This window comes from Melanerpes formicivorus, unplaced genomic scaffold (genome assembly GCF_026170545.1).
Source record: "Melanerpes formicivorus ecotype bairdi unplaced genomic scaffold, bMelFor1.0.p_v2 SCAF_21, whole genome shotgun sequence".
Classification (NCBI taxonomy): domain Eukaryota; kingdom Metazoa; phylum Chordata; class Aves; order Piciformes; family Picidae; genus Melanerpes; species Melanerpes formicivorus.
In genome coordinates this window covers 8,482,298-8,509,371 of record NW_027142373.1, presented here as the reverse complement: position 1 = coordinate 8,509,371, position 27,074 = coordinate 8,482,298, and the positions used below count along the sequence as shown (strand labels likewise).

The 27,074-nt window shown below is 45.0% G+C and overlaps 2 protein-coding genes across 3 annotated transcripts in view; one reads left to right on the top strand and one right to left on the bottom strand.

Annotated features, from left to right (window-relative positions):
• Window positions 1-3,212: 3,212 nt before the first annotated feature.
• LOC137447660 (urotensin-2 receptor-like) lies at window positions 3,213-27,074 on the top strand. The gene is made up of 2 exons (XM_068151412.1): window positions 3,213-4,359; window positions 25,049-27,074. The coding sequence occupies exon 1, from the start codon at window positions 3,213-3,215 to the stop codon at window positions 4,308-4,310; it is 1,098 nt and encodes a 365-aa protein (XP_068007513.1). The 3' UTR covers window positions 4,311-4,359; window positions 25,049-27,074.
• The window catches only part of OGFOD3 (2-oxoglutarate and iron dependent oxygenase domain containing 3), a 38,456-nt gene continuing 34,625 nt past the window's right edge, over window positions 23,244-27,074 (bottom strand). For both annotated transcript variants that reach the window (XM_068151414.1, XM_068151413.1), the window contains one exon: window positions 23,244-25,230. In XM_068151414.1, coding sequence (XP_068007515.1) covers window positions 25,072-25,230 — 159 coding nt within the window. In that variant the 3' untranslated portion in view covers window positions 23,244-25,071. The remainder of the gene's footprint in view (window positions 25,231-27,074) is intronic.

The window sequence follows — 27,074 nt, the reverse complement described above, 5'->3', positions numbered from 1 at the left end:
CTGATGAGAAAAGTGTTAGCCACATGGTGACAGGCCACAAGAACATCACAAAAAGCCAGCAACGTTCATCTGGCCAGACAGTACCAGTACAACTAAAAGCAACCTCATCCAAAGGCTGGAGCTGCACATCACAGTGCTACTAGGCTCACAGGGGAGGAGTGTTAAGAAGGACACAAAGGCAACACTTCATACTTTCCTTACCTTCAATTGCAAAATTCATTCTAAGTAATAAAATTCCACCTAGAAGGCACATCAGGAGGAAAATCACTTAGAGTAACAGTCCCCAACAGGGAGCCTCTGCTTCCAAACACTCACCACCTCCACTTGCCTGGCCAGAAGAGTTTTGAAGCCTGTCACAGCTGAAATGAGCAACAGGAGCTGCCTCTCCATTTGCCAAGACAACAGCTTTCAGCTGCCCGCCATTTATGCTCTGACCTTCACAACCCAACAAAGGAACACCAGCTAGTCACTGAGTAGCCAAGTGATTTATAAAAAATGACATTGGACATGGCTGCTCAAACAGTTCTCATCATAGAGGCTGCCATTATCTACTTCCTAATAAGCAGGCAATTTTGTTAGGAAATTCTAAAATTAGGCACTGAGCACCTGAAAAAAAAAAACTCCTCTTGAAAACAGGCAATGAAATGGAAGCTGGAGCTATCTTTTCAAATGCCTGGGGATGCTTTTCTTGTGCATTAGCACAAATGCCTCCAGAGGGGGAAACCCTGCACATGAAGTACATTATTAATCATGTTCATATCGATACTTTTTAGGATATGACAAGAAAAAAAACCCATGGGGATTAACAGATTTGAGGTTCATAAAAGACAATCTGATTTGGTTTTGTGTACAATCTACCCCTGAGGACTTATTCTGACAGTAATTCTGTACTGAGCTCTGTATTTCTCTTTGATTAAAACACACATTCTAAAAAGGCACTTGCAGTCCTTGCTTAGACATCTGGAGAAATGGAAAACTCACCACTTCTTCTGGTAGCTTGTCACCCCCACTGTTGAAAAATGTGTCTTGTGTACACAGACAAACGGGAAACATCAGCATTGCCAGCTCCTGCATTGTTCCCTTTCTAATTCTGATTGATCATGGTTGTCAGGTGCTCCAAGCCCAATTCCACCGGGAACTGAATGATCCAGCAACGCATGTGGGTGTGCAGAAGAGCCTCGGTGCACGGCAAGAACAGAGCAGTGAAGGGGAGAAGTGCCTCTTGCTCATAGAACAGGCTTTGCAGAACGACTTCAGGCAGGAAACTGTTCTAAGAGTTTAATAGGAGCAAGTTCCCATGGCTACACGTGAGAATTCTACATCTTTATGAAAACAAGTGTCTTGCAGACTCACCAATGCTCAGCTTGCTCAATTAAACACCCTTCTGCTGGGAAGAAAAAAGGGAAGTTGGAAATAGATATTTATTAAACAGATTAATTCTCTGTTTCAAAGAATGTGTCACCCTGCTTGTCTCTACCAGCTGCTGTGAGCACCCAAAACAAACCAGGTAGCATGGCAGACACTAGAATCTCTTTCCTGTTCTCTTTCAGCCCTCTGTCCTGGCCATTGAATGAAGGTAGAAAACAAAACAACAGAGTGCAGATTCAAAACAGAGAGGAGACAGGACTGCAAAAGTTGTGTGCAATCCAGTTCTCAGAGACGATCTATTTACGCCAAATCCGGACCTTTCTTGAAGTCCGTGGCAGTCAATGCCCTTCACTGCCATGCGGGCAGGATTTGGCCCCGGTAAAGTATCCGCTTGCATTCCCAGCTGCTGGGTCCAGCTGCCACGGAGGAATGCAGGGCTGCCGAGGGCGCTGGCATGGGACCGAGCCCCAACTTCCAGTGAAGAAAAATTTCCATCTCAGAGCCTGGATCTAAACTTTGTCAGTGCAGTGGCTGAATATGATAAAGAAATCCCTGCCTGCCAGTAATTCAGTTTAGAGTCTTCTGCCTCACCAGCATTCAGGTCATGTTTGAGCCGGCTACTTTGCTGCCTATTACTGTAAGCATCTGGAGATCTTGGAAGGGAGACACACTGACAAGCAGAACTGGGTGGGAAAGCAGTTACATGTGTCTGCCTTAACTTTGCAGCAAATTACATCCCAGAATTCAATACAAAATTTGTACAGGGCTGAATCCTGCCCCACTTTGTAGCATGCCACTGGGAATTAGGTGACAGTTTGCACAAAAGCACTTTGAGGAGGGGTTAAAACAAGCACAGAAAGACACGGCAGTCATTTCAGCACTCTGGGTGCAAGCAGAAATGTTTGAAGGCATAAAAGCCAGTTAATTCCTATTGGAAATCAATGGGAGCTGGGGAAATGCAGCACTCCTGCACCACTGGAAAGCTGTCCTTCGGCTATGGATTGCCCTAATCTCTACTTTCTCTAAAGTAAGATTGAGATGGAAAGTGCTCATTGATTTTGCAACTGTCCCCAGATTTCCTGTGTAACTGGAAAGAGTAAAATTCAGAAATACAAGCTATTTCCATGGGGAAAGAGAGATTCTTTCAGCCCCAGGTTTGTATCCACCTCCCATCTAAGCCTATCTCTGCCGGATACATCTGAAACACCATGTGCTGAGCAACACCCGAGCTGGCTCTGGCTCTGCAGCCCACAGAGATTTCTTTGATGACTGGAAGCGAAGCAACGACTCCTATCGCCGGTGAAGCCAGCCCGGAGAGAAGCCCCGCGACAGCAGCACGGCCGGGAAAACTTTTCGGGAAGATCTCACAGCTTCCATCTGCCTGCGGGGTTCGGTTCGCAGGGGGGATAAGGAGCGCTCCACGTGTGCTACCAGTTCGGGAAGCCCGTCCCCACTCGGGTCCCCCCCGGATCCCCCGCCGGAGCTGAGCGCGGCTAGTCGGCGGCCATCCGCTGCCTACCCGCGCTGGCTCCGGACCCCTCCGCGCCGTCTCCGGCTGCCGCGGGGGCCCCGCACGGAGCCGCCCCCTCCGGGACGGCACCTGCCAGCTCCACTCCGCTCCGCTCTGCCGGTCCCGCACCGGGACAGCAGCGGCAGCTGCGGGGGCGGGGGAGTTCCCCGCCGTGTCTCCGAAAGCGGAGTGGGGGAGCCCCGGCCCTTCCCCCGGGGGCAGCCCCGGCGGGCGGCCCGGTACCGCCCTGCATCCCGCGAGGGGCGGAGCGGCCGCCGGTGGGGCCAGGAGCCGCGGGGCCGGGTGCGAGGCTGAGGGGCCGCCGCCGCCGCCCATGGAGCCCAACGGGACGGCGGCGGCGGGGGGCAACGTTTCGGCGGCGGCGGGCAGCGCTGGTTCCCCCGGGAGCGGGCCCCTGCTCATCCCCTCGGCCTTCGGGACGGTGCTATCGGTGATGTACGTGGCCGGGGTGGCGGGTAACGTGTACACGCTAGTGGTGATGTGCCACTCGGCGCGCTGCGCCGCCCCCATGTACAGCTCCATCGTCAGTCTGGCCTTGGCCGACCTGCTCTACCTCTCCACCATCCCCTTCATCGTCTGCACCTACCTGGCCCAGGACTGGTACTTCGGGGACCTGGGCTGCCGCATCCTGCTCAGCCTGGACCTGCTCACCATGCACGCCAGCATCTTCACCCTCACCCTTATGTGCACCGAACGCTACCTGGCTGTCACCCGGCCCTTGGACACCCTGAAGCGGTCGCGAGGCTACCGGAAGGTCACGGCGGGGGCCGTCTGGTCAGTCTCGCTGCTCCTTACTCTGCCCATGATGCTGATGGTCACCCTCACCGAGGGAAGCAAGGCAGAAGGCAAGGTGAAGAGGATATGTGCGCCCACCTGGAGCATGGACGCCTACCGGACCTACCTGACAGTGCTCTTCAGCACCAGCATCATGGCCCCGGGAATCATCATTGGCTTCCTCTACACGCGCCTGGCCAGGACCTATCTGGAGTCCCAGAAAAACCCTCCACACAAGGAGAAGAGCAAGAGGTCCCCCCGACAGAAGGTCCTCATCATGATTTTCAGTATTGTGTTGGTCTTCTGGGCCTGCTTCCTGCCATTTTGGATCTGGCAGCTGGTCCGACTCTACAGCAACTCCCTGCAGCTCACCACCCAAACCCAAAAGTGCATTAACTATCTGGTGACCTGCCTGACCTACAGCAACAGCTGCATCAATCCCTTCCTCTACACCCTGCTCACCAAAAACTACCGGGAGTACCTGCGCAACAGGCACCGCAACTTCTACAGGTTCACATCCTCCTTTCGCAAGAGGGGCTCCAACCTGCAGTGCTCCTGGGGACGGTCTATGTCCTCCAGCAACCAGTATGACTACAGCTCAGAAGCCCTGGGCATGGCCACACTGAAGGACAAGTGAGGAAGAGGAGGTGCTCTGGAGACACCAGGTCTGGGAGCGTCTGGCCAAGGTAGGGCTTTGGGACCCCTTAGCCCTGAAGGATCCTAAAAACTCATTCAGGTAGTCACTCTATTTAGGATCAAGAAGTTCTGTAAACCTAAGCACTATGAGATGCACCTCCATTTCCATATGGCTTAGAGCTGTCAGGGAGGTCCTGCTGGGAGCCAGCAGCCATTCAGGACAAATTCCTCAGGAGGTTGGGTGCAGAAGATGAAGCGGATACTTTGTTCAGTTCTGCCAGAAACTCTTAATCATGCTTTGCTGAGTTTTGCCCAGCTCCAGTTCTGCACCATCTCTCCTGTGTAGTTTCTCAGTGCTATCTTCAGGCTACAGCCAAGCCAGACCTGCAAAAGTCTGAAATTTCCTGGTATTGCTTAATTTAGCTGCAGGCCCTGGGTTTGCCCTATGTATTGCCATTGTCTGATTCTGGAGTGTGCAAAGAGACCTTTAAGCCTCTTTTCCCATTTCCTGTACATTATAGAGCACTACAGCTTAATCAGGCTTAAAGTCTCTATTTTAAAATTAATTGCAGCAGCACTTCAACTCCAAGCATTCAAAAGCCACAAGGTAAGCTGTCAGAAACCACAGCTTTATCCAAGAAAAGCTTGCAATTTTTACAGGTTTTTGCCTAAGGTCATCTGAATTTACCACTATTTAAGTTGGTCGCTTTCTCAACAGTCAACAAGGCTTGAAAAATGGAGAATTTACCTTGAAAAGAAAGAAAGAATATCTTAGAATCTTATCAGTCAAAGACCTGAGGCTCTAAGGAAAATGACTGAATCCTGTATCATGAGACTTATCATAAAGGGGACAAATTTATTCATGACATTGGATCAAATGTATTTTGCCTCAATGTATTCTGCTCATTTTCTCCCTACTTAGTGTCTCATAGTAAACCTTCACCACATATACTAGAGGTGCCTGTAAGCATCTAAAACAAGTGCAAAACCACAGTTTATACAATAAATAATGATTAAATGTGGACCATCATCAGTTTTCCCCTTGCATGATCTCTTCACCCAGCTTGGGGTGGGGTATTTACCAAGGGAGAGGCACTGTACGTGGGGATGAAGTTGGGTTCAATATTCCTCTTTCCTGTTTTGGGGAAGATTCTGGGAATATGTAAAGCACAATACCAGCTGCATAAACTATTGTCAGCAGCTAGTGATGCCCAGGGACTTCTGAAACAGCTGGTAGTTGCTTAAGGAACAGTCATGTCCACTTTCTTATGGCATACTCCAGCCCCATCCATTTGAGAGGAGTCCCACTCCAGCCCTGCTCTGTTACTGGGTTCCTTTAAGGTGCCAAAGTTTGGGTACATTTGTGCTAAAGTAGAGACAAAAAGTGCCAGCACCATATCCAGGGACTGGGAGTAGAGAACACAGCACAGCCACATGCTAGATTTTATTCACTCAGCTAACAGCAGGAATATAAACCCTTCAGGGAACATGTTGGATAAAGCCCAGGGCAGCACACTGCTGTGCTGGGAATTGAGCATTCTTCTTATAGATGCTGTTGTTGGGGTGCTTTCCTGGGAGGAGGAAATAAGTAATTCACCTTAGAATTGCTCATACTGCTTTTAAGCACGAGAATGTCTTTGAAACAGTGATGCCCACTGTTGTGTTCTATTCTTGTGTAGACTACCAAGCTGGGCAGTATAAATAGACCTGGTGGTGCCAATTTCCTTATGAAACAGGACTAACACATCCTTCATGCTGGGAACTGACAGGCAGAGTGGGATTCCACAGCTTTTAGGAACAACTTTTCAGGAACATTTAATTTTTCCAGTCATGAATTCTGAAGTCATTGTTACTTTTCCTTTGCTTCCCATTTCCGAGGCTGGAAGTCACTCCCGCAGAAGAATAAGAGAGATAAGGCTCAGCTGAAAAGGCAGTGTGGGAAGGCTGGAGTAAGTGCATCACCTGCAAGGTGTGCTGTGCTGTCCTGCTATAGGGCACATGTCATTTGCCCACCTCTAAGGAAAAGAAACAAAAACTATTGCCTTACGGCTATAGAAAGAAAAGCCTTCCCTGCTCTGGATCCTCTCCTGATGTGTCTCAGTTTCCATTGCTTGGCCTAAGGAAAAGCTCCCTGGAAGGCCACTTACCCACCACAGTGTTACAAGGCTGGTATAGGATGAATGATTACTACACATGAAATAGTCACAAGGCACAGCATGTATCTGTTAACAGGTATGGAAGGGGAAGAAAGGGATGGAAGTGCTTCACAAGAGTCAAAATGAGGATTGGGGAATAAAACTTTTACTTAAAAAACCCCTTTGGTTAAACACCTAAAGCCAAACACTGTAAAACCATAGTTATCAACATGAAGGGAAAGCTGAAAAGGAGTCATGTCTAGGAAAAAAAAAAGATGAAAATGCAGAGCAGATGAGATCTACACTTGTAACCTAATGTGGGGATCAGCAAACAGAAGGGTTTGATTTGAGCTACACTTCCCAGATATCCCATCAGTCCCCAGAAGGAATTCTGCTCATCCATGGGGGATGTTCTTTCTGTGCCACATCATCAGAGCATTAAAGATCAAAGAGCTGATGAAGGAGCATCCAGATGAAACGTGAGATATTGGGTATTTGTCACTCACTGGGGTTTTCAACCACTTGTGCTTCAGCCTTGTCCCATCCCATGACTGCTCCTCTCTCCCAGTCAAGGTTACTCAAAAGAGAGAACCAGTAGATTTGATGACACCCAGAAAGCACATCCTTGAGGCAGAGGAAAGCCTGTTTAACACACAAAACTGGCCAGCAATCAGAAGATGCTGCTGTGCCTGATGAACGATAGCTCCTCAGCAGCACAGGAAGCACAACATGGTGTAGACCTTCACAAACACAACTCCTATGGGATCTCTGATACTGCTGGGAACCAGAGCTCAGTTTAGCAAATTACATAAACAACATCTCTCTCATTGTCCCATCAGAGCAGTTAAACTGACAGAAGCCAGAAGGTCTGACCTACCTCATAAATATCCCACAAGAGCAGATGTTTCCACTGAGTTCCTTATGTCTGTAATTGGGTAATCCTTGACTCCTCTGGGTGTGCTCATGTTTTGGAATGAGGAGACAGACTTCATGAATCTTTCTTTAGCAGCAAAACCAAATTAATTTGGTAGTTAGCTTTGGAAGGGGATTGCTGCTGCCTGTTCCAGCCTTTAAGTTACCCATGAGGGGTAGCTTTGTCTGCAGCTGACCCAGAGTCTTTTGGGAAGGGTGTTGGTTTGGGTTTGGCAGGATCTCACCTGCCTGCAGTCAGGGAGACTGTAAAGTAGCTGGGCTATTTCCTGTGTGAAGTGAGAAAGGTATCATCCATCCTCAGCACTGAGTCCCAAAGTCATGAGATTAAAACCCAGACCTTTCCTCCACAACCAGAGATGCTGCAAAAATGAATGAAACAGAAAGAGACACATAACCAGAGTCCAGCTAGTGGGACTTGCCAAACTCTGCCTCTCTTGTCACTTATGGTAAATCTGAAGCATCTCAGGCCAGGGCTGAAGTAACAACAGAAAGTCACTTGGGCTGTAACTAAGCAAAATGTGGAGAGTTCCTTGAGAACTCTTTTACATTGGCTATTCTACATTCCAAGAAGGCAAGCTGTGTGTACCCTGGGATCATTTATCATACTCAAATCATTGTACTGCTGTGGTTCTTAATGTGTGTGTGTGTGTGAGGGTAATTATCAATGACATTTTGCTGCAGGTTTAGTGATGCAGCTAATTTTTCAGCTAAATGGGAAATGATAATTTTAGGGCAAACAACATAATTTTTCTTCTTTGACCAGAGGTTTATCACTGCAAAACTCAGCAAAGAAAATAGTTTCATCACTAGGAAATCTTTTCCCAGCTGTGAAAAAAATTGCAGCTTCCCCCTTAGTGCTCTTCCCTGCCTTTAATCTAAGGTAGATTCTGCTGCAGCAGTGGCAATTTTCCCACTTTCACTCGAAAAGAGAAAGTGCCAGTCCTTTGTGGAACAAGTGAGAATGGTTGTTTTCACCAGACACAGGAGCATCCAGCTAGACTTTTGCAGACTTTTACTTTCAGTGACACATTTTTGATATCTTTCTCCTCACTCTTTTAAAGCAGATTTGCAATAAATGCTCCAAAGCCCCATGTTACAATTTAGTTACGAGTGCGAGTAAGTCATGACTTAATTAACTCCTATTTTAGCAGCCATTTTTGGTGCTTAGTGTGTGACTGAATACCAGGGAAACCAGTGAAATCAAGGTGATTTTCTGAGCACCTTGCACCTTGCATTGCACAAACCACATGGCTTGCTGCCCAGCTGCACTAACTGAGGAAAACAGGCAGGATGACTAAGTTCAGCATCTATTCCCCCATCAGCATGATGAGAGGAGACGGTGCATAAACCTCATAATCCAGCCCAAGCCTCATATCCCATGGGAGCAGATAGTGCAGCACTTGAGAAATCCCAAAGGCAGCTCCTGAAAATCCATGTTCACCAGGAGGTCAGACTGGTTGGGGATGCTCAGATCAGCTCGTGCTGCTGCACTTCCGAGTCCCTCTGGGGCAGGAGCAATCTTCCAGCCTGAGGTCTCAGAAGTTTGCCTTTTTTTATATTAACCTTTAAAAGGTAGCAGTTGCACAGAATCAGGGCACAACCTGCCTATGTAAGAGCACTTAATTTCTTTAAAGTAGAATGCTACTGCAACATCAAAGGGGGAAAGCCTGCTGTGAAGAGGAAGCCTTCTAAGTGCTCACTTTCCCCTCCTGCTCACTGGCCAAACCTCTAGGAAGCAATAATCTTCTGTCAGGCCCCCAGCAATGCAAGAAGTCATGGAGGTATGTTAATGTCCTAAATAGGGCATATCTTAAAAAGGTTTTTTCTAATTAGAAATCTTTCTGCACAGGAATCGAGCTTTCTGCCCACACCAAGTTTCCAGTGTGGTGTACACCACCTTTGGAAGAGGTAAACCTCATCTGAGCAGGTTCTGAATGGTCACAATTGAGCTTTGTGATCTGTGGTCCCAACCAGAGTCATCTTGTCCCCAGAGAAAAGGCTCCCAAAGGGAGATACCAAAGCAAAACTGCTGCAACATTTTTCCCCCTTTTGCCCCATCCCCAAAAAAAAGAAAAAGGATAATTAAAGAGAAAATGGAGAAACAAATCTGCAAGGATTCTCCTGGCATTTGGGCTGTGCTTTACTGCTTCCCTCCATTTGCAAATTCAATTTAAATTTCAGCTTAAATGAAACATTTTTGTGAACAGCAGAAACGTTTCTACAGTGAAAACCAAGGTGAAGAGTTAAGAAGCATTTGTTGAATTTATTAGGGAAGAGTGAACTTCAATGTTGTGGAAGATCCCACCCAAACCCCTCCATCAAGGCATCTGGAAGGAAAGTGGTAACTAAGTTTGGGCAACATCAAGCCAGGCTGCAATATTAGCTGTGCTTAGCAGAAGACACAGCTCTAAAAACAAAGTGGTGCTGGAGGAGTAAAATCTGGAGAGTTTGCTTCACCTTGTTTCAGGCCAGTGTCTCACTGAGATGTCATTAGCCTTTCCTTGTGCATTCCCGTTAGCATCTTGAATTCAGCTCCTGAATTTTTAACTAAAACCAAACATTATTTCATCCAAACAAAGCAAGGGAGATTCCTGAAGCGAAATGGGGTGTGTCCATAAACACAGCCTTTGGGAGACACTTACTGCTTGGTATACATGCTCCCTCAAACCTCACCAGGGATGAAATTCACAACACTTCTACACCTTTTGGTCTTTTTAAATGTCAGCCTGACATTTGAGAACCACAAGGCTGGCTTTTGCAAGGAGCCTCCCAGGAAGAGGACCTACAGAGCAATTACTTCTCAAGTGACACTGAACTTACCTTTCAAAAATCTGGAAGGATGGAGAAGGTAAATTAACTGTGATGTGCTAATGCTAAAGGGGAGAGACTGCAGCACTCTTGAAGGCACACAGAGTAAGAGGACACCTAAACCATCAAGGACAGGTGATGAGCTGTGCACAGCAGTTGGCAGTACCAGCTCCTGCAGCATCCTTCCTTTGGGGAGCATGGGCTGACAGCCAGCTCCCAGCATTACATGACTCCAAATCCCAGTAACCCCACAGATTTAAATTGTGCTTCTGCTTTTTCTTCAGAACAGATCTATCTTTCTTTCTTTCTCTTTCCTTCTTTCCTTTCTCTCTTTTTCTTTCTTTTTCTTTTTTTCCTTCTCTTTTTTCTTTTTCTTTCATTTCTTTCTCTTTCTCTTTCTTTTTCTTTCTTTCTTTCCTTTCTTTCTTTCTTTTCCTTCTTTCCTTTCTTTTCTTTCTTTCTCTCTTTCTTTCTTGATATTCTCATAGAAAGGAATAGCTTACAGGAAAGGCATTAGTATAAAATCAGCTGAAGTCCTAGTTACCTCCAGCCATCTCATTTTGAGAGCAGCTTTCTGTGCCTGGTCAGTGCTCAGACCAAGGAGCAGTGGCAGGGTGACACAGGGAGCCTGCAGTATCCTCCTGCCTTGTACCTCACCACAGCAGTGGTTATCTGATCCCATTCAAGTGCATATATTTATCTTCCTTCACATCATCTGCTGGTGAGGACTCACAAGTCATTCATCCCAAAAGCACTGGTGCTGTTGATAAGTATCCCAGGCAGGCCTAGAGCAAGGCAGCTGTTACAATCCAGAGGAGATTTACAAGGGGTTTGCCTATCAAGGCAGCACGCACCATCGGAGCTGGAGAAAGATTAGCTTACATGGGAGAGGTCAGAAGTCCTGGCTTCTCCTACAGAATCTCCACTGGCTTGCACAGTGACCTAGGGGAAGTCCTTATTCCTATGTCATTAACTGCCTAGAAATCAGCAAAACCATTTCCATCACCTGTTTTGAGATGTCAGTGATGCACATGAAAAACTGTTTTGAGACCCTTGACAAGAGGTGCTAAGTAGGGAAAGGAGAAGCTCTCTTTGAAGAGAGAACTTCAGGTTTGGGTTAGCTGTTAACAGTCAGAGGAAATATTTGTCTACCAGAATAACTCTCTGGTTTTCAGTAATGGCAGCTGGTCATCAAAGATGATCATGTAGCCCCCAGCAATGGCAGCTGTGGCTTCACTGGCAGCATGGCAAAATGAGTCTCCTGATAAAAGCATCATTTCAGTGCTCTCTAAAGCCCCTCCTCAGGTGAGAAACAATAGCAGGAGATAGAGTAGGGAAGTAAAATCTTTCTTCCTTACCTCCTGGGAGCCTCTTCCCCACACCATGGGAGGGGAGCCCTGGGGTCAGTGGGAGGGTTAGTGGGGGTCAGTAGAGCAGGACATCCTTCCAGGCACAGCCTGTGCCTCTGCCTGCTATGGATCTTGGTGCAGAGGAGGCTGAACAGAAATAATTATCCCAATGCTCACTACCTTACCCAGTTGCCACAGCAGAGCTTCTCTGTAATTTTGCTGTTGGCAGTAGCTTCTCTTAGGCAGGAGGAGAAAGTGAAGCTCCACAGCCTGCAGTGCCCAGTCTTGGGGGGGGGGGGAAATCTCCTTGCCGGTCTGGCTTAAATGGTGGGGACCACAGTGGAGGGATGGGTACAGACCTGGAGCATCACTTGGGCTTTTACCAATATCTGTATAAGTGAATATTTTCTCTACCAGGCATTGTGTGCCCTGAGTATTCACTACTGAGCTCTGGTATTCATTAAAAACACCCTCTAAGAAGTCTTTGGTTTAGTTCAACAGGAGGCAAAAAACCTACAAAACCAATTTAAAAAAAAACTTTAAATCTGTAACTTCATGGCCTTGGGAAACCATTTGTGTCCCCGCAGCATAAGTCCTTATATTCATAGCTCCAGAGAGGCCCTGTGGAAGCAGGATGAGAGAGAGCTCAGACATGGGGAGAAAGGCTTCAACAGCCATGCTACCTGCAAAATGTGACAGTGAAACAGTGAAAGTGTCACACTGGATTGCTCATTGTTCTTAATGAGAGCACTGACAAATTACTTTACACTGGGAGGTGCCTCAGGAAGGCAATGCTGCATCAGCTCCATGCTGCCTCCAGTAGTAAGGCTTTACAGCTGGCATGGAAATAGAACAGGGAAGAGAAGCACCCTGAGGGGAGTCCTGAGGAGAGCAGTGCCTAGGCCACTGCAGGCGTTCCTGGAATCTCACCTCTTGTCAGGATCTCTGACAGCCACGTGCCCTGTTGAAGATGCAGCCAAGTCCCAGCTTGAACTCCTTGCAAATCCTCCCCTTATCTTGCCCTTTTTCCTGTGCTCACTCAAACCCAGCACAGGAGCCTCCCAGCTCAGCTGCAAGCATGGAGCCCTCGTGGTGCAGGGTGAGGAGTTACAGGCAGCGTGGGGCAACAGCAGCAGGAGAGCTCTGGGCACTGAGAGAAAAGGAGAAGCTTGCTGGCAGGAGAACCCTAGCCTAGACCTCAAAAACCAAAACAAAACATCAAAGCACCATCGTAATAGGCATTTTTGTCTTCTGTCACATTCTGCAGTAAATGTTTATCTCAGAGAGCTGTGAGGCATGTGCTTCAGACTGTCTGTGGAGGGTCTGTGTATCACTGCAGACATCATCCCAGGACCTGCCTAACTGCCCATTGCTCACCACAGACAGAATCTCCTGCCCACGTTGGGGAGAGCTTTTATGGAAAGACCATGGATCAAATGTGACTGTTTAGGTTATTAGTTCAGTAGAAATATGTCCTTGCTTTTAGCATGTTGCTGTCTTTGGCATCCTCATTTTAATCTTAGCGTTTTATTCCCCTGTCACTGCATGTTCTGTCCTTTCTCTGCATTACATTTCCTTCTCAGCAACAAGTTGCAGCCTCTCCCAGGGACTCTGCTTCCACTCTGCTTTTCTCCACATCTAAAAACACCACCCCTCAGACTCTGTAACACCCCAGTGAGAGTTTTGAGGCTTTGGGGAAATGTCATAGCTCCCCAGTTTCAAACCTGTTGTTCCAGGTTGCCCAGGAAGAAGGCAGAAGTCTCTATTGATTTCCACAACCTAATCAGAACACAGGCAGGTTTCTGCAAGTGTGATTGCTATAAGCAGATCATTCAACTCGATGAGGGAGGGTGCATCTGCATAGCCAGGAGCATAATCTGACAAGCATTTACTGCTCCAGCTTAAACCTTCTCTGTCCCTTCATTTGGGCTGGTAGGTACCTCTGTTTTTGCAGCCCTGAGGTTTTAAAGGATTAAGGTATTTTCATTTGTAGAGTTGTTTGGGTTGCCTTTTTTTCTTCTTCTTCTTCCCAATCAGGCCAAAAAACAATGATTCTTGTCCCACTCAGATTCACCATCTGCCCCCAGGCAGCTAAGCCAATACAACTGATGGGCTGTGAAAAGAAGTGATTGTGGAATGACATTTTCAAATTGTTTTTTAGAAATAATGGGGGGGAAGCTTCAGTGCACTGGAGCTTGTTCGTGTTTAAATATCACTCAGATGGATAAATGGCTGAATTCACCAGCCAACTTCTTTTACCCTGCTGCAACTAGAAATATCTATGAGACTTCTGTGCTTGGATGATTTGGGTTTTACCTTCTGTTTTCTCCTTTCTGGTCAGTGAGTGAAGCCGTGCCTTCCCTCTCCTGAGATGCACATTAGCCCCCCAGCCAGGCTCTGTAAAGCCTTCTGAGGCAGAACAACCATCAGGAACTTCTCTGCCTTTGCCAGAGCACACAGGAAGATGTAGCAGTGCAGCTTCAGTTCACAATAATAATTTTTATGAGGAATCTTCAGTCTGGGAGGGACCACACTCTCAAGTACTCAGCATAGGGGAACAGTTTTGCTTATTGGGGATTCTTTCCTGTTCAGTTTTCAGTGATTTGACTCACACTGCATGGACTTCATTTCCTGGCACATTAACAGCTTGGTGGTTTCGAAGGCTGCAGTTGGTGAGGGCAGTGCCTGGAATGAATAGCAATTACTTGCTGAGCTCATTATAATTGTTCAGTTATTGAATAATTTGGAAAGGCAAGCAAGGGGAATATTTGCCTAATTGAGAGCTCATTTAATCTCTGCTAAATTTAGATTTCCACAACAGTGCTCACTTTCCCCAGATCTGAAAAACCTTTTCTTACCCCACACTGCTGGAGGACGCAGGAATTCTTTCTCTCTGGACTTGCAACTTCCGTCATCAAGGTGGCACCTGCTCTTCACATTGTGGTGTCATGGTGTTGGTCCTTATTCCCTTCTAGCTCTAACCTGCCCACATTTGCCTTCAATGTATTAAGATCTCTCTGAAGCTGCCATCAGTCTCCAGTGAGATGTTTAATTAGAAACAACTCACCTGTAAGCACTCAGGCACTTTTGGGACCAGATTCTTGTCTGATTAAAAGAAGACATTACAGACAGAATAGCAAAGTACAAGCAGGAGGAAAGCTTTCAAGCCCTTGTCATTTCTTCTGGTGATGCTGATCTAACACAGTTCCTGGGCACATGTTTCTTCTCTTTGAGGTTTTTGATAATTTAAGGCTTAGGAAGCAAGTTTATCACCCAGGGGATGTTTTCTGGAGTCTGGACGAACTTCCAGGGGCTCTGGGGAGTCTGCAAGGCAGTGCTCAAGGCTAAAAAGCACTTACAGCTTACTGTCTTGTCTTTACTGTTTTGCCAAGAGTATCAAGTATCTGTATGAGAATTCAGGCAGGCTGGGAACTGAAAGGATTTTATTTGAGGACTTCTGTGGAGTTTTGAGGGAAGGACTTAAATGGGAGATATGATTTGACTTGAGTATAACTTGATTTTAAACAATGGGTTGATAGATTTAATAAAGTTAACAATTATTTTGCTTTAGATTTCTTAAGTGCTTTCATCCTCTGTCCTATATTAATTTAACACTTATATTCTTCATGCACAGTTACCAGTCAGGTGTAATCACCCCTGCAGATGTGCCCATGGGATTTGGCCATTGGCTGGCATATGCTAGTGAAAAGGGTACCCTCCTCCCACTATGGAAGTCAACCACAGATGTTCAGAAAGGAGAAAAGAACAACTGAAGCCTTGAAACTCTTGCTGACCACAGGCAGATTTATCCCCTTTGCACTTTCAAAGTGAATCATGTGTAGAGGCTCCAAGAGCTCCTCCAATCCTGTCTGTAGTATGAAATAAAGAGGAGAAAGAGTCCATGCTAAACCTCAGCCTTCTCAGTAGGCTTCAGAACAGAGTAAACTTATTTTTCCAGGACATTAGAATAAGCCAGATCTTGTATGTCTAGAGACCTACCAGTCTTTTGCAAAGGCAGCTGTGAACTTCTTGCATTTTGCTTTTAGTTTAAGTGCTGCAAAAAACCAAAGATAATTAAAACAGGTCTTTCAGAGCAAAGTCTGCAAGGTAAATTCTGCACAACAGAAGAGCTGTCAAAGCAGGTTGATTTTGAATCCTGACAACCTTGACAGCCTCCTCGCAGCAGCACGCAGCCATGTCATATCCGCAGTTACCCATGGTTACAGAAGTGTTGAATGAAATGGAATCCAAACCTGTTGAGTGTTGTCAGCTCTCATATAGGCAGAATAAATGACCTGCAATGATAACCAGAGGAGTATGCCACTGGGCCCCTCATTGAATATTTAGCCAACCTGCTCCAAATTAAACAGCATTCACCCATTCTGAGTCTGGGCTGCTGAGGAGACAAGAAGCTCCTGAATGGGATCCATTTTTTTGGGTTGTTTGGTTTGGTTTCTTTTCCAAAAGGGTAAGGCAGCTCTTCAAGAGATCCTGTGATTTCAAGTTGAGAAGTGTTATGAGATTCACTCCCTGTCCCCAAGGAAGAAGAATCAACATTTGGACTATAATTAAGTGTTTGCTCTTTAATTTGTAATTTCTCTAAATTGGTAAGGCTGAGGCATCTACTTTAACTAAATAATTAAATCATCAATAAAGGAGCTGCCTTAAGCTAGGCAAGGGATTTTGCTTCATCCCCCCCACCAGTAGTTTCACAGCACTAATTGTATTACGCCCTGGAGGGTCAATGTTTGTGTACTTGGGGCAGCTTCCACTCCCAAGGTGACATTTTTAGGAAGCCCATGGCATGGCTGAGCTCAGGGCTGGTTGGACACACAGTACTGCTTGCCATGGACAGGTGTCCCAGCTCCTGCTGCCACCTCATGGTAGTGTTCAGCCCAGGGACATCTTGTGGCTTCAGTCATGCTGCCAGTCACCCACCCGACCCTCCTGCCCATCTTGCCAAGGAAGTGCTATCTAATCAAAGCTGTCTCTTCATGAAAGGGTTTCTCTTACTCCTGGCACATCCTGCTTTAAAAGCAAGGCTTTATGCAAAGCACTTCTGTAAATCAGCTCATTAAGGTCCAGAGGAGCTGTAAATAATAAGACAAAAAGAGTAATCTGCTTTAATCATTCTGTCTGGCCTTTGCACTCCCTGGTCCTGGCTGCTGGGCATCTCTGGCTTCCTGCTGATCTCATGCCCTTAAATTTCCTGCTGGATTTCAGAGGTACTGTGCTGGGAAGCAGCAATGTTGCCAGGAGCTCTTCTTCCTGCCAAGTATCTTTCTGTAGCACACCAGGGCAGTATGAATTCTCTGCCTCTCCAGACAGCCTCCTTTCCTTAGTGGTACCCAATGAGCTACAAAAGTCAACAACTGCAGAGTCCTGTCAGCAAAGGATAGCTGGAGAGATGCTGCAAAATGATCTCAATTCTCAACACTAAGTGAAATGTCTCTAAAAACCTGTTTGTCTCTTCTTGTGAAGGGATCCCACACTCTGCTGGAGTCCCCAGGCCATCAGTTAGTTTTACTTTTCCCTGTCACATGTATCCATGGGATATCAATCCCCATCAAGTGTCATTTGGGATGTTAGACCTTGCTGTTACCTGGCATTTGTTCCTTCTCACAGCAGGAGATCTCATGCTTCCCATCATGTAATGCCTTGCTGAGTCCCAGCAAGAGCTCAAATGTAATCTCCCATTCCCCTGTCATTCTTGCTACCACCACCTCTTTAAGAGACTCCAGATCTGGCAGATGTGTCCTCCCCATTCCAGCTGCTGACTGCATTTTGGACTTGCCAGCCAGCCAGAGCCACCATACCCTGAACCTCCTCCTGGGGTGGTCTCTACTCTCCACTTTGTGAGGGGCCAAGGAACACAAGGGAGTTTTCTTGGCTTCCTACACGGGAGTGTGTGCAGTCAGAGTTCTTGTAAGCATCAGTTTTACAGCCTCTTCCCAGCATAAACTGGACAAACTGATGGAGCTCTGGCCTGGAGGATAAACACCCTCTCTGCTGTTTATAGTAACTGTCTCCTAAAAGGAGAAATGTGCAGCTGAGCTGACACCCTTCCTGCTGGGGAGCTACAGCAGAGTACGAGAGGCGCTTGCAGGCTGGTGGCACTACCCCAGCGGAGATCTTCCAACTGCTATCAGACACGAACAGGAGCAGTCTGTAAGGAGGATCAAGGCTAGAAAAGAGCCTGTGTGGTTAACTCAGCCTTCAACTTACTTTGCAGAGATTCAGAGAAGTAGCAATCCTCACCTGAGTCACTTGTTAAAACTTCCTCTAAAGGCTGGTTTAAGCCTGAGCCCAAATACAGAGGTTGGATTTTAGAAGCAACATAGCAGTGCTGTAAAAAGCTCAGGTTAGTGGAGTTTTCCCTTATCAAATTAGTTCCCTTTTTTTAGCTCTTTAGGAATGGTAAATCCTCCTGTGGTTAGTAAGCATTCTTAGCTATTATCTCCAAAAAGAATTTTAATATTTCTGGTCAGATTAGTCCTTTTGAAGGAAACTGAGATGAGATAAACTCATTCTGCCAAGCATTCTTTCCACACCTGCATGCTTCCCAACAAAACAGTATTTCTCAGTTTCAAGGCAATTCACTGAGAGGCAGATTTTTCTTGCTGCACTGATAGACCTGAACCACCACTCCATGAGTAAAGATGGCTCAGATGTACTCATGGTGTCCCCACCTTCAGGGCTTTGGACACAATAGGATTAAACTTGGCTCTTAAGTGATACAGTCTAGTGGTGCAGGACTACTCAGGACATATTCAGCAAGCATGTTGTGACTATTAGAAATTGAAAATCTTTTTAATTGTAAAAGATTTTGCACTATTCCAGTTCTGTTCCCATCTTCAACCTCTCCATACCACAAACACCAGCACTTAGGAAGCAGCTATGGGCATCTGGAGCAGGTAGTGACCACAGCCTCAGGAGCAAGGTTACTAACCAAGCTGAGACTTCTCTCCTGCTGCATGTCCATCCCCTGTGTGTCTGCTCACAATTAGAAGGAAAGAAAATTACACTTCAGTAACCCTGTTCAGGTGATGGACAGGGGAGAGGCAGACAATGACATTTTAAGTTCATTGATTCATTTATTCATTCACTCCTTCTCAGTCAGTAAAAAGGCTTTAAGGTTCAAAACTTCCTTTCCATTATGTCAAAAAGGCTGAGACTATTGCTGTTCCTAATGACCCTTGTCATGTTTGTAACTTTACTGCCCTTAGAGGTGTACACACAACAGCCCTATTGCACTCCCTGCTCCAGAAGAATCAGATGAAGAGCAGAACTGCTGTCAGACACCTTCACTTCGGCCTTTCTTGGGATCCTGCAAATCACACAGATGGCCAGATCTGAGGACAGAAGATGTAATTTAGACCTGAACTTCTCATAAGTCTCTCACTGTTCAATTCAGATCTGGACAGGCTTTTGATTACTGCCTTTATGTACATGCTTTATGGCTGGACTATTTAATTTCAGGAGAATGACCAGCAAGAGGGCCATTTACAAGGGGCCTGCTCTAACGCCTAAATAGAAATCAGCTATAAGGTCAAAGCGTGTTTAACTTCTATTGCCAGTGATAACTTTTGGAATTCACTGACTCACAAGCCACCTGGAGATGCTAAAAGCATTTAGAGAACAAAAATAAACTAATGTCAGATTCCAATTGTTGAGATGGAGATACCAAGGCTCAAAGGTAGCAGGCAGTCAGCTGTGAAGACAAAAGACATCAAGGCTCTTGGCACTAATGTGACACAAGTGCTTGTCTCCAGCACATCCTGAGCTGTGTGCTTTCAGCTAGGCACTCTTCAAGATCAGAACAGCCTCCCTGACACATCCACATGCCCTTCTTCTGTGCCTATGCTGACAGAAGTGAGGTTCTCCCCGCCTGCACATGATCTGATGGACATCTGCAACACAATGCTGTTGAATGAGAAAGGGAAAATGAGCAGGGAGGGGACTATTTCCAGACACTGTGCAAGCATGAAAAAGCAAAGCAGAATCTGATGAGGAGCAGGTGCATATCCCCCTACACTTCAAGTAAAGGTTATGGTTCAAAACAACCCCACTTTTTTCATCACATTTTTCCCCCAAGGGTAAAAAACTTCTGTAAACTTCTGTGTATTTATCAATTTCTTCTTGGATTGTTTCCTAATTTACAAGGGCTAAATTCTATACTTGGAGATACTCTCTCCATACACTCTTGTTATTTCTACACATTCTTTGATCTCCTTCATGAGAAAAGCCTGAGGGAGCTAGGTCTCTTTAGCTTGAAGGAGATTGGGGGGGTGACCTCATTCATGTTGATAAAGATGTGAAGGGCATGGGGAGGACAGAGCCAGGCTCTGCTCAGTGATGTTCAATAATAGGACAAGGGGCAGTGGGTGCAAGCTGGAGTGAGGAGGTTCCACAATGGCATAAGGAAAGTCTTTTTCACTGTGAGGGTGACAGAGGTATGAACAGGCTGTCCAGGAGACGGCGGAGTCTCTGTGGACATTCAAAATCTGCCTGGATGCTTTCCTGTGTGACCTGCTGTAGGTGATCTTGCACTGGCAGGGGCACTGGACTAGGTGATCTGTCAGGGTGCCTTCCAAAGCTTGACATTCTGTGACTGACTCTCTATTTGGAAAAAATCAATGCTGAAGAACAAAAAATTCCAAATAGTTCTGCTGCCATTAGAAATTCTTCTTCAAGATGAATACAGTGTGTGGGCTAAAAGGCTTTGCAGGGCAAGAGCTGCTTCCTCTTCAGTTCTTGAGAGCCGGCCTATGAATAAATAATGGACTCAGCTTAAATACCCCATGCAATGCACACTGAAGGGAAAAGCTTCAGTATGTTAGAACAGAACTGAGACATGAATTAATCAATTTGAGGGAGATGATGGACAGAATCAAAGGAAGGTGTGCAGTTTGAAACTAGGAAAGAGGCCTTGTCCTCAGGGCCCATCCAGAAAGGCTTTAATATAAGGCACCAATGCTCATATGGAGGATAAAAAGTAGCTACACAGATACTTCAGGGATAAAGGGATGATCACTGAGAGCTGAGTGGCAGGTTCCAGCAAACAGGACAAAATTAGCTTTCAGCTTCTTTAGAAGCCTTACAAAAACAAGAGATCAGGCAGAGCCTGCTATAGTTCTTTAGGGTAATTTAAAGGAGCAATAGACACTCAGCACTTTACAAAGGCTCTCTTAGCCAGATTTCCTGAGGATTCTGCCTTGCTGAATGAGGCTAAGATGATCAATGCATGCCAGAGCCATCTGTGGTTCAGAAAGGAAATAACTCTTCTGCTGTTCTTGGAATGCTTGCTTGGATTTTCGTACAAGAGACTCGAGAAGAGACAGGAGTTGGGATTTTTTATCTTTTCCTTTCTTAGTTTTTGCTTCAGGGAGGGAAGAGGAGGAGAGTAGTTGGTAATATTTATTTTTTTATTCCCCCTCAAAGAGCCCTGACTTCCAGCAACATTTCCTGGTTTTATTCCTGGAATCGAGACAGGCCAAAAGTCCTGCACAAAGCTACACATGAGCATGTTAGAGAGCCCCAGTTCACATGTAAACACTGTGCATGGGTATCTGGATGGAGAAGGAATGTGAGGAATTCTGTATTAAAAACAAAGCCATCTTTATTTACTGGGGAAAGGAAAGCTATGAAGGAGAAAGTCAAGTGTACCAAGAACTGCAAGTGAGAGTGAAACAAAACCAGATTTTCCTGACAGCAGTCATTATCAATGCCTTTCTGTTCAGCTATTCTTTTATTTTAGTGCACACATCATGGGCCACAGCTGCAGAAAGTACCCTGTTGAGATATGGACCTTGCAAATAAAAAGAAAGAAGACAGGAAGGTAAATTTCTGCTCTGAATGCAAATTAAAACCTTTCCTGTAACTAGAGTAGCCTGGTAACTATTTCTGTCCTTGCCATTCATTAAGATGGAGTTTAGAATACTTCAGGTGGCCAGTACATACTCAGGAAAATCTCAACATGAATAAGCCTTTCCAAACCCTCAGCTGATTTGTGGGGAATTAAGGTCACAATGATTCCACAACTGCTTACACAATGAAAATTTTATACTTGAGAAATGCCAAGAAGTCCACTCAGAATTCATAGGAGATAAACATTAAAACAGAATGCATGCTCCAGGGCTGGAAGCTAGGTTTATGCTCAAAACCTAATTTGATCATGTAACTCTTAATTCTGCAGAAGTCCCTGATAGTCACCAAAACCTCTGAATGGAGTAGTTCAATTGCACAGAAGTCCTCAGGAAGCTTCACTCCATCTCTTAGTAGGGATTCAAGCTCTGGCTTGCTCTCCTGCTGTATTTTCCATTTCACCCTGGGAGTTTTCACACAAGCAAGCTTTACCTTCCCTTGCAAAGACTTTTTCTTTCTACATGCAAATAAACATTCTTAAATACCTGGCAGCAAGAACACTTTCAGGTACAAGGCTGTAAACTTAATGTCAGCACTTAGCCCAAATTCACATGAAATATGTACTGACCTTTCTTTACTCTGTTTGAACCAGGAGGGCTCTTTATAAAGGTTCTCACACAACTGAGAAACATCATTTGGTGATCAATTAAAAGCACTCATCCGCAGCAACTTAGCATCAGATTTATGTGAGTGAAAGAGAACAAACCCTGCCCTCAGCATAATCAGAGTTCTAAGAAACAGCACTGCACTTCCCAGTAGCAGCAGACAGGCTGAACCTGAAAGAGGACAGACAGTAATGAAAGTATTTCAAATTCAGAATGACCTGTCAAGAACTGGGAAGAGATACCCTTGATAAAAAAAGTTATGCAGGGGATTTATGTGCACTGAAATAAATTAAGCCAAGTTTATTCCTAATGGTCAGTGAATCTCCAAATTCCACTCTGCCTTTCTGCAATTACTGGTTCCCTGCTGCAGGCTATGTTCAGAATCTTTTAGACTGTGCTGCTCTTCCTCATTTGCTGTTTAATTTCTTTAGAGATCTAGGTATTGCTTTTAGCAGTCCAAACACTGAAGCTTCAGATAGAAAAAATCTTGCTTGTTATTGAAGCATAAAGCACATTGCAGTACTATAATTCTTCCAAAGATAAACTCTCTTAGTGGGTACAGCACATGTTTTTTCCTCACATTTTATTTGACAGGTTTGGTCATCATATTTACACATTCCTGAGGCTTAAAGACTCCAAAAGACAAACACCAACTTGATTTTATTTCTGAATGACAGTCACTTCCTAGTGTGACAGATGCACCGTATTCAGGAGATACTACAATACACAGGATCTTCAAAAGTTGAAAATCCAAGAGGACATTAGCTGAGATTTCTCTCTTGTCCTAACAGGATCCTGTTGGGCAGAATTTTATGGAAGACAGCACTGAAAGTGCCACTTTCTTTTAGTGCAACTCAAGGCTTGCCTGACAGAAGTAAGCAAACACTTTAAGAAGGCACAAAGCAATTTCTGTGTGTTGCAGAGTGGTGATGGGACTTATGATGAACATTTTGGAACAGAGGGCCTCACCTTGGAGAATCCAAACCCAAATCCACACAGGTCCATTCGTATTTCAGTTCCACTGCTATCAGGGATTTTTGTGGAAAAGGTCTCAAGGTAACACTAGGAATCAAGTTTTAAGTCAGTAGAGCAGTTGCTAGTGATGCTGGTCAGCCTTCACACATCTTCCACTTGGGTGCAATGCAGATGTCCTGGCATTAACAGACTTCGAGGCAAGTAATTAGATACAGATCCCAACTGACTTTATTGTTTCCTAGCATTGAGCCATTTCAACAATTCCTTCCCATCAGCCTTCTTCAGGTTTGAGAACAAAGAAAATTACAGAAGACTAACGTTGCTGGTGTGCCAGATGAGAACACTCACGTTAGAACAAACCCAGGTGTCCTGTCATCATTCCTCACTATACCAATCTTCAGTGTAATCCACTAAAACTTATTTTCACCAGAGCACATTAAAAAAGTGAAAGTTGTGTGCATAAAATATTTTAAAAAAATTAATCAAAGCAATAAATTTCAATAAATTCCACAGAATGTGATTGAGGGAAACAAAATTGGGGAAAAGAAAAGAATAAATCAGGTTTTCCTACCATTGACTTACCAGTTGGCTGACCTGCAAAGATCTTTGACTGCAGTAAGCAAGCAGCTGGCAAGATTACACACCTGTCACTTGATCTGCACCCTCTCTTTTCTGAAGTCCTTGCAATGTTTTATCCAAGGAACACCACAGACTAATGGTCCTATTTAATAGTTTGCATACTAAACTGAGGAAGAGAAGTCCAAGCAGAGCTCCTGAGAAGCCTTCTGAAACAGATAAAACACTGTTTTGGACAAGATAAAACATGGTCTTTCATAAGACAAGATTTATATTTGTGTAAACAAAAAAGCAGCAAGCTTCCTTCAGCTTGGTCTTAAGAGCACATTGAAATCATTTATCTGTTGGGTCTAAAAGTGTTTTATTCTTGAGGTTCATGTCAAGATCATATCAATTTAAAATGCAGACACCAGCTTCCCTCAGACCCCACACAGCAGTCCCCTGGTCCATGTGGGTTCTTTTGCCAGCCTTCCAACAGCTAGCCAGACTTTGCAGGTTTGGGACTAAGGAGGCTGGAGCTGACTTGTGGAAAACCACAACAAACCTACCTTTTCCCTCAGCTATGCCCCTCCCAAGTTGTACTGCCCTACCTGGGCACTGGGTATTGATGCTCAGATGGAGCCAGAGGGCTGCCTGATAACCTCTACCCAGCTATCTTTTTTCAGTATTCATTTAATATACAGGACTACATGGTCCAGCCATAGCCATAAAGAGCTCTTACCAACCTCAAAACCTTCCAACAGGACTGATCATGTTCATTATGACTCTGAGGAAATGAGGTGAGTTGGGACTGCTGCATTCTGGGGCCATGACATTCCCTAGCACAGCAAAGCATCTGCAATGCAAAAGCACTGTTTTCTGGCTAGCCTGAGAACTGCATTTCTGACTTTGTGTTAACTAATCCCTGTCTGTAGCAGAAAATATCTGCAGCAATTCAATAAAAAATGTTCAAGTAAGTCCCAGTAGACAAACCACAGCTGTATTGCCCACTAATGCCCATGGCTAAGGAGAATCCATTCCTCTCAACAGAAGGTACAGCACTGATCGTGCCCTATTGACTTAGGGCAAACTTTCTACATCACATTAGTAATTGAGCAGACTAAATTAAACAGGTAACAGTAGCATGAGGAATCACACCAAGACCTGATCCAAAAGATTGTTTGTATCCTCCAAACTGAAGAACCTTAAAAATAATTTTACAAAAATGAAAATAAAGAGTCCACCCTGGAACTCTTCTTTGCAGCCTGTCCCCTTAGGACACACAGGCAAATAATTTTCAGAATACACCAAATTTAGGATGGTCTTCAGGCATCATTTGCAACATTTATAGAGAAAAGAAAATGTGAACATGAAGTTTTAATACAGCTGGGAAATTCTAACTGACTGTGAGGTTCCAAGAGATGTTATCTTCCCTTTTCCTCTCCTCCTCTGCAGGGCTTCTCTCACTCAGTTTGACCTCATGCTCCATCCCCAGAGGATTTACACCAAGACTGGATCCCCGATGCCACGGTCTGGGTTGCAGGTGAAGGAGATGGTGATGGCATAGCGAGTGCCCCAGTGAACCTTTTCCACCCGATGAAGGTTCTCCGACCCAGAGGTGAAAAAGGAAACTCGGCCTGTAAAGACAGAAGTATTTAGTCAGTGACGTGGAGCTTGCTACTCAGCTATCAGCTCTCTACAGAATTTTGCTGTTGTCTCAGTCCAGCTGTTCCCTGGCTGCCTGAGAGCCCATAGGTCAAAGACAAACTGTTATGAGCTTACGCTGCACTCTGTCAGCTTTACGTACTGTTTAAAACCTATGTTAATCCATTATGCTACAAAGCTGGAGATATAATTCCACCATATATCATAGTTTATAAAAGGCAGGAGGAAGCCAAAAACATCTGAAGCCAGTTCTTAGTTGTCTCAATCTAAAAATCATAATAAAAAAAGGCAACTCTAGTGACTGTCAAAAGACATTGATTTCCTCCCTGCTCCCCTTCTAGTCAAGGCTCTAAATTTAGACCAAAGAAGGAGGAAGTGCTACAAAGGTGGCAAAAAGTCTTCAGTGCAAAAAAAAAAGCTCAGCAGGTTTACAGGAAGCTGTGGTAGCTTATCAGCACTGTACCAAGTATCTGTTATAGTTTCTTATGCACAGTCTGGCCACTCGCTGTTGAGCCAGGTTAGAAGGTTATCTAATCAGTCATATACAGGTTCATTTTCACTAGAAAGAGATACTCCATCAATGCATTGGCTTGGAATTCTTTTACAGATGCAAGTGCTTACTCCTGTGCTTCATCCTGCCCAAGCTTTCACCACCACCCTGCCTTGGGGTTCTCCAGGCTTTAAGTGGCATCAGGGTGAAATGCAGTTACTTTGATAATGACAGCAGAGGTGCATTAGCATCCCCCATGATGGAACCTCAGAATGGAACCCTCTGCATTTTTGTGGTGTTAAACTGTTCTGAGAACATAAAAGTTTGATGTTCAGCAAGTAACTCAGAACTGAAACAACTCTGTAGGACTGCTCAAGTTCTGAGAAAGCTACCAACACTCAGATCACAGTATCACAGTACTGTGATACTCACAGCTCTTTCATCCCAAGGGCATTCTTAACCACTGTTCAAATTGAAGTTTGTTAACAAGCATGTCAGAGGGCACTCATATTGACAATCTTAACTCTGCCTGGGAGTCATTCACACTAGGGCAAAATCAAACACTTCAATATCTACTTTAAATTTGCACAAGAAGAAGATGAACTATTCCAACCATTACACAATCTCCACTGCAGAAATGGCATCAGGCACATAGTTAGCTTTCTCTTCCCAAAGTGATCCAAAAGATGCAGAATTTGCTCTGCTTACACACTCCTGAGCAGCACACATGGGAGACAGGAAGAAAACCAGCCTGGCCTGTTGGAGTTCAGTTCACCCACTCATGTCTGAAGTCTGTTTGAGTAACCTGTGTCCCTTGCACGTTCAGCTGCAGTTCACATTTAATCTTCTGTAGTTCACATAGACTTTCATAACTGCCAAGTATAAATCCTAGTCATACTCTTCTCTGCACATCAATAATTGATAAAGCTATATAGATAAATATAAAGAATAGATTCCTTTGTATGCACATTTACTGGTGTCCTTTTCTGGATGAAAGACTGAATGAAGATATTGTACTCCTGCCCTGTGAGTGTTGTTATGAACAGCTATCTTCAAGGGTTTCATATAAAGTCCCTGTGCAAGGAATTATTTTTCATTTTAAAGCATATATGAACACTGTTCAAGTACCTGATTATCAATTGGTGACCCACAGCTTTGCCTTAAACTGATTTTCAAGCTGGTTTTGTTTGATCTCTTTTTCGAAGTAGCAGTAACCCAGAGTGAGACAAGCTTCAGTGTATTGTTTAAGCCAGCTATACTGTTTTGGTTGGTTGGGGTTTTTTTTGGCTATACAAAATGTCTTTTAATTTCTTTAATAAATCTGTC

Coding starts and splice junctions, on each gene's coding strand:
- LOC137447660 (XM_068151412.1), top strand. CDS start 3,213: ATGGAGCCCAACGGGACGGCGGCGGCGGGGGGCAACGTTTCGGCGGCG.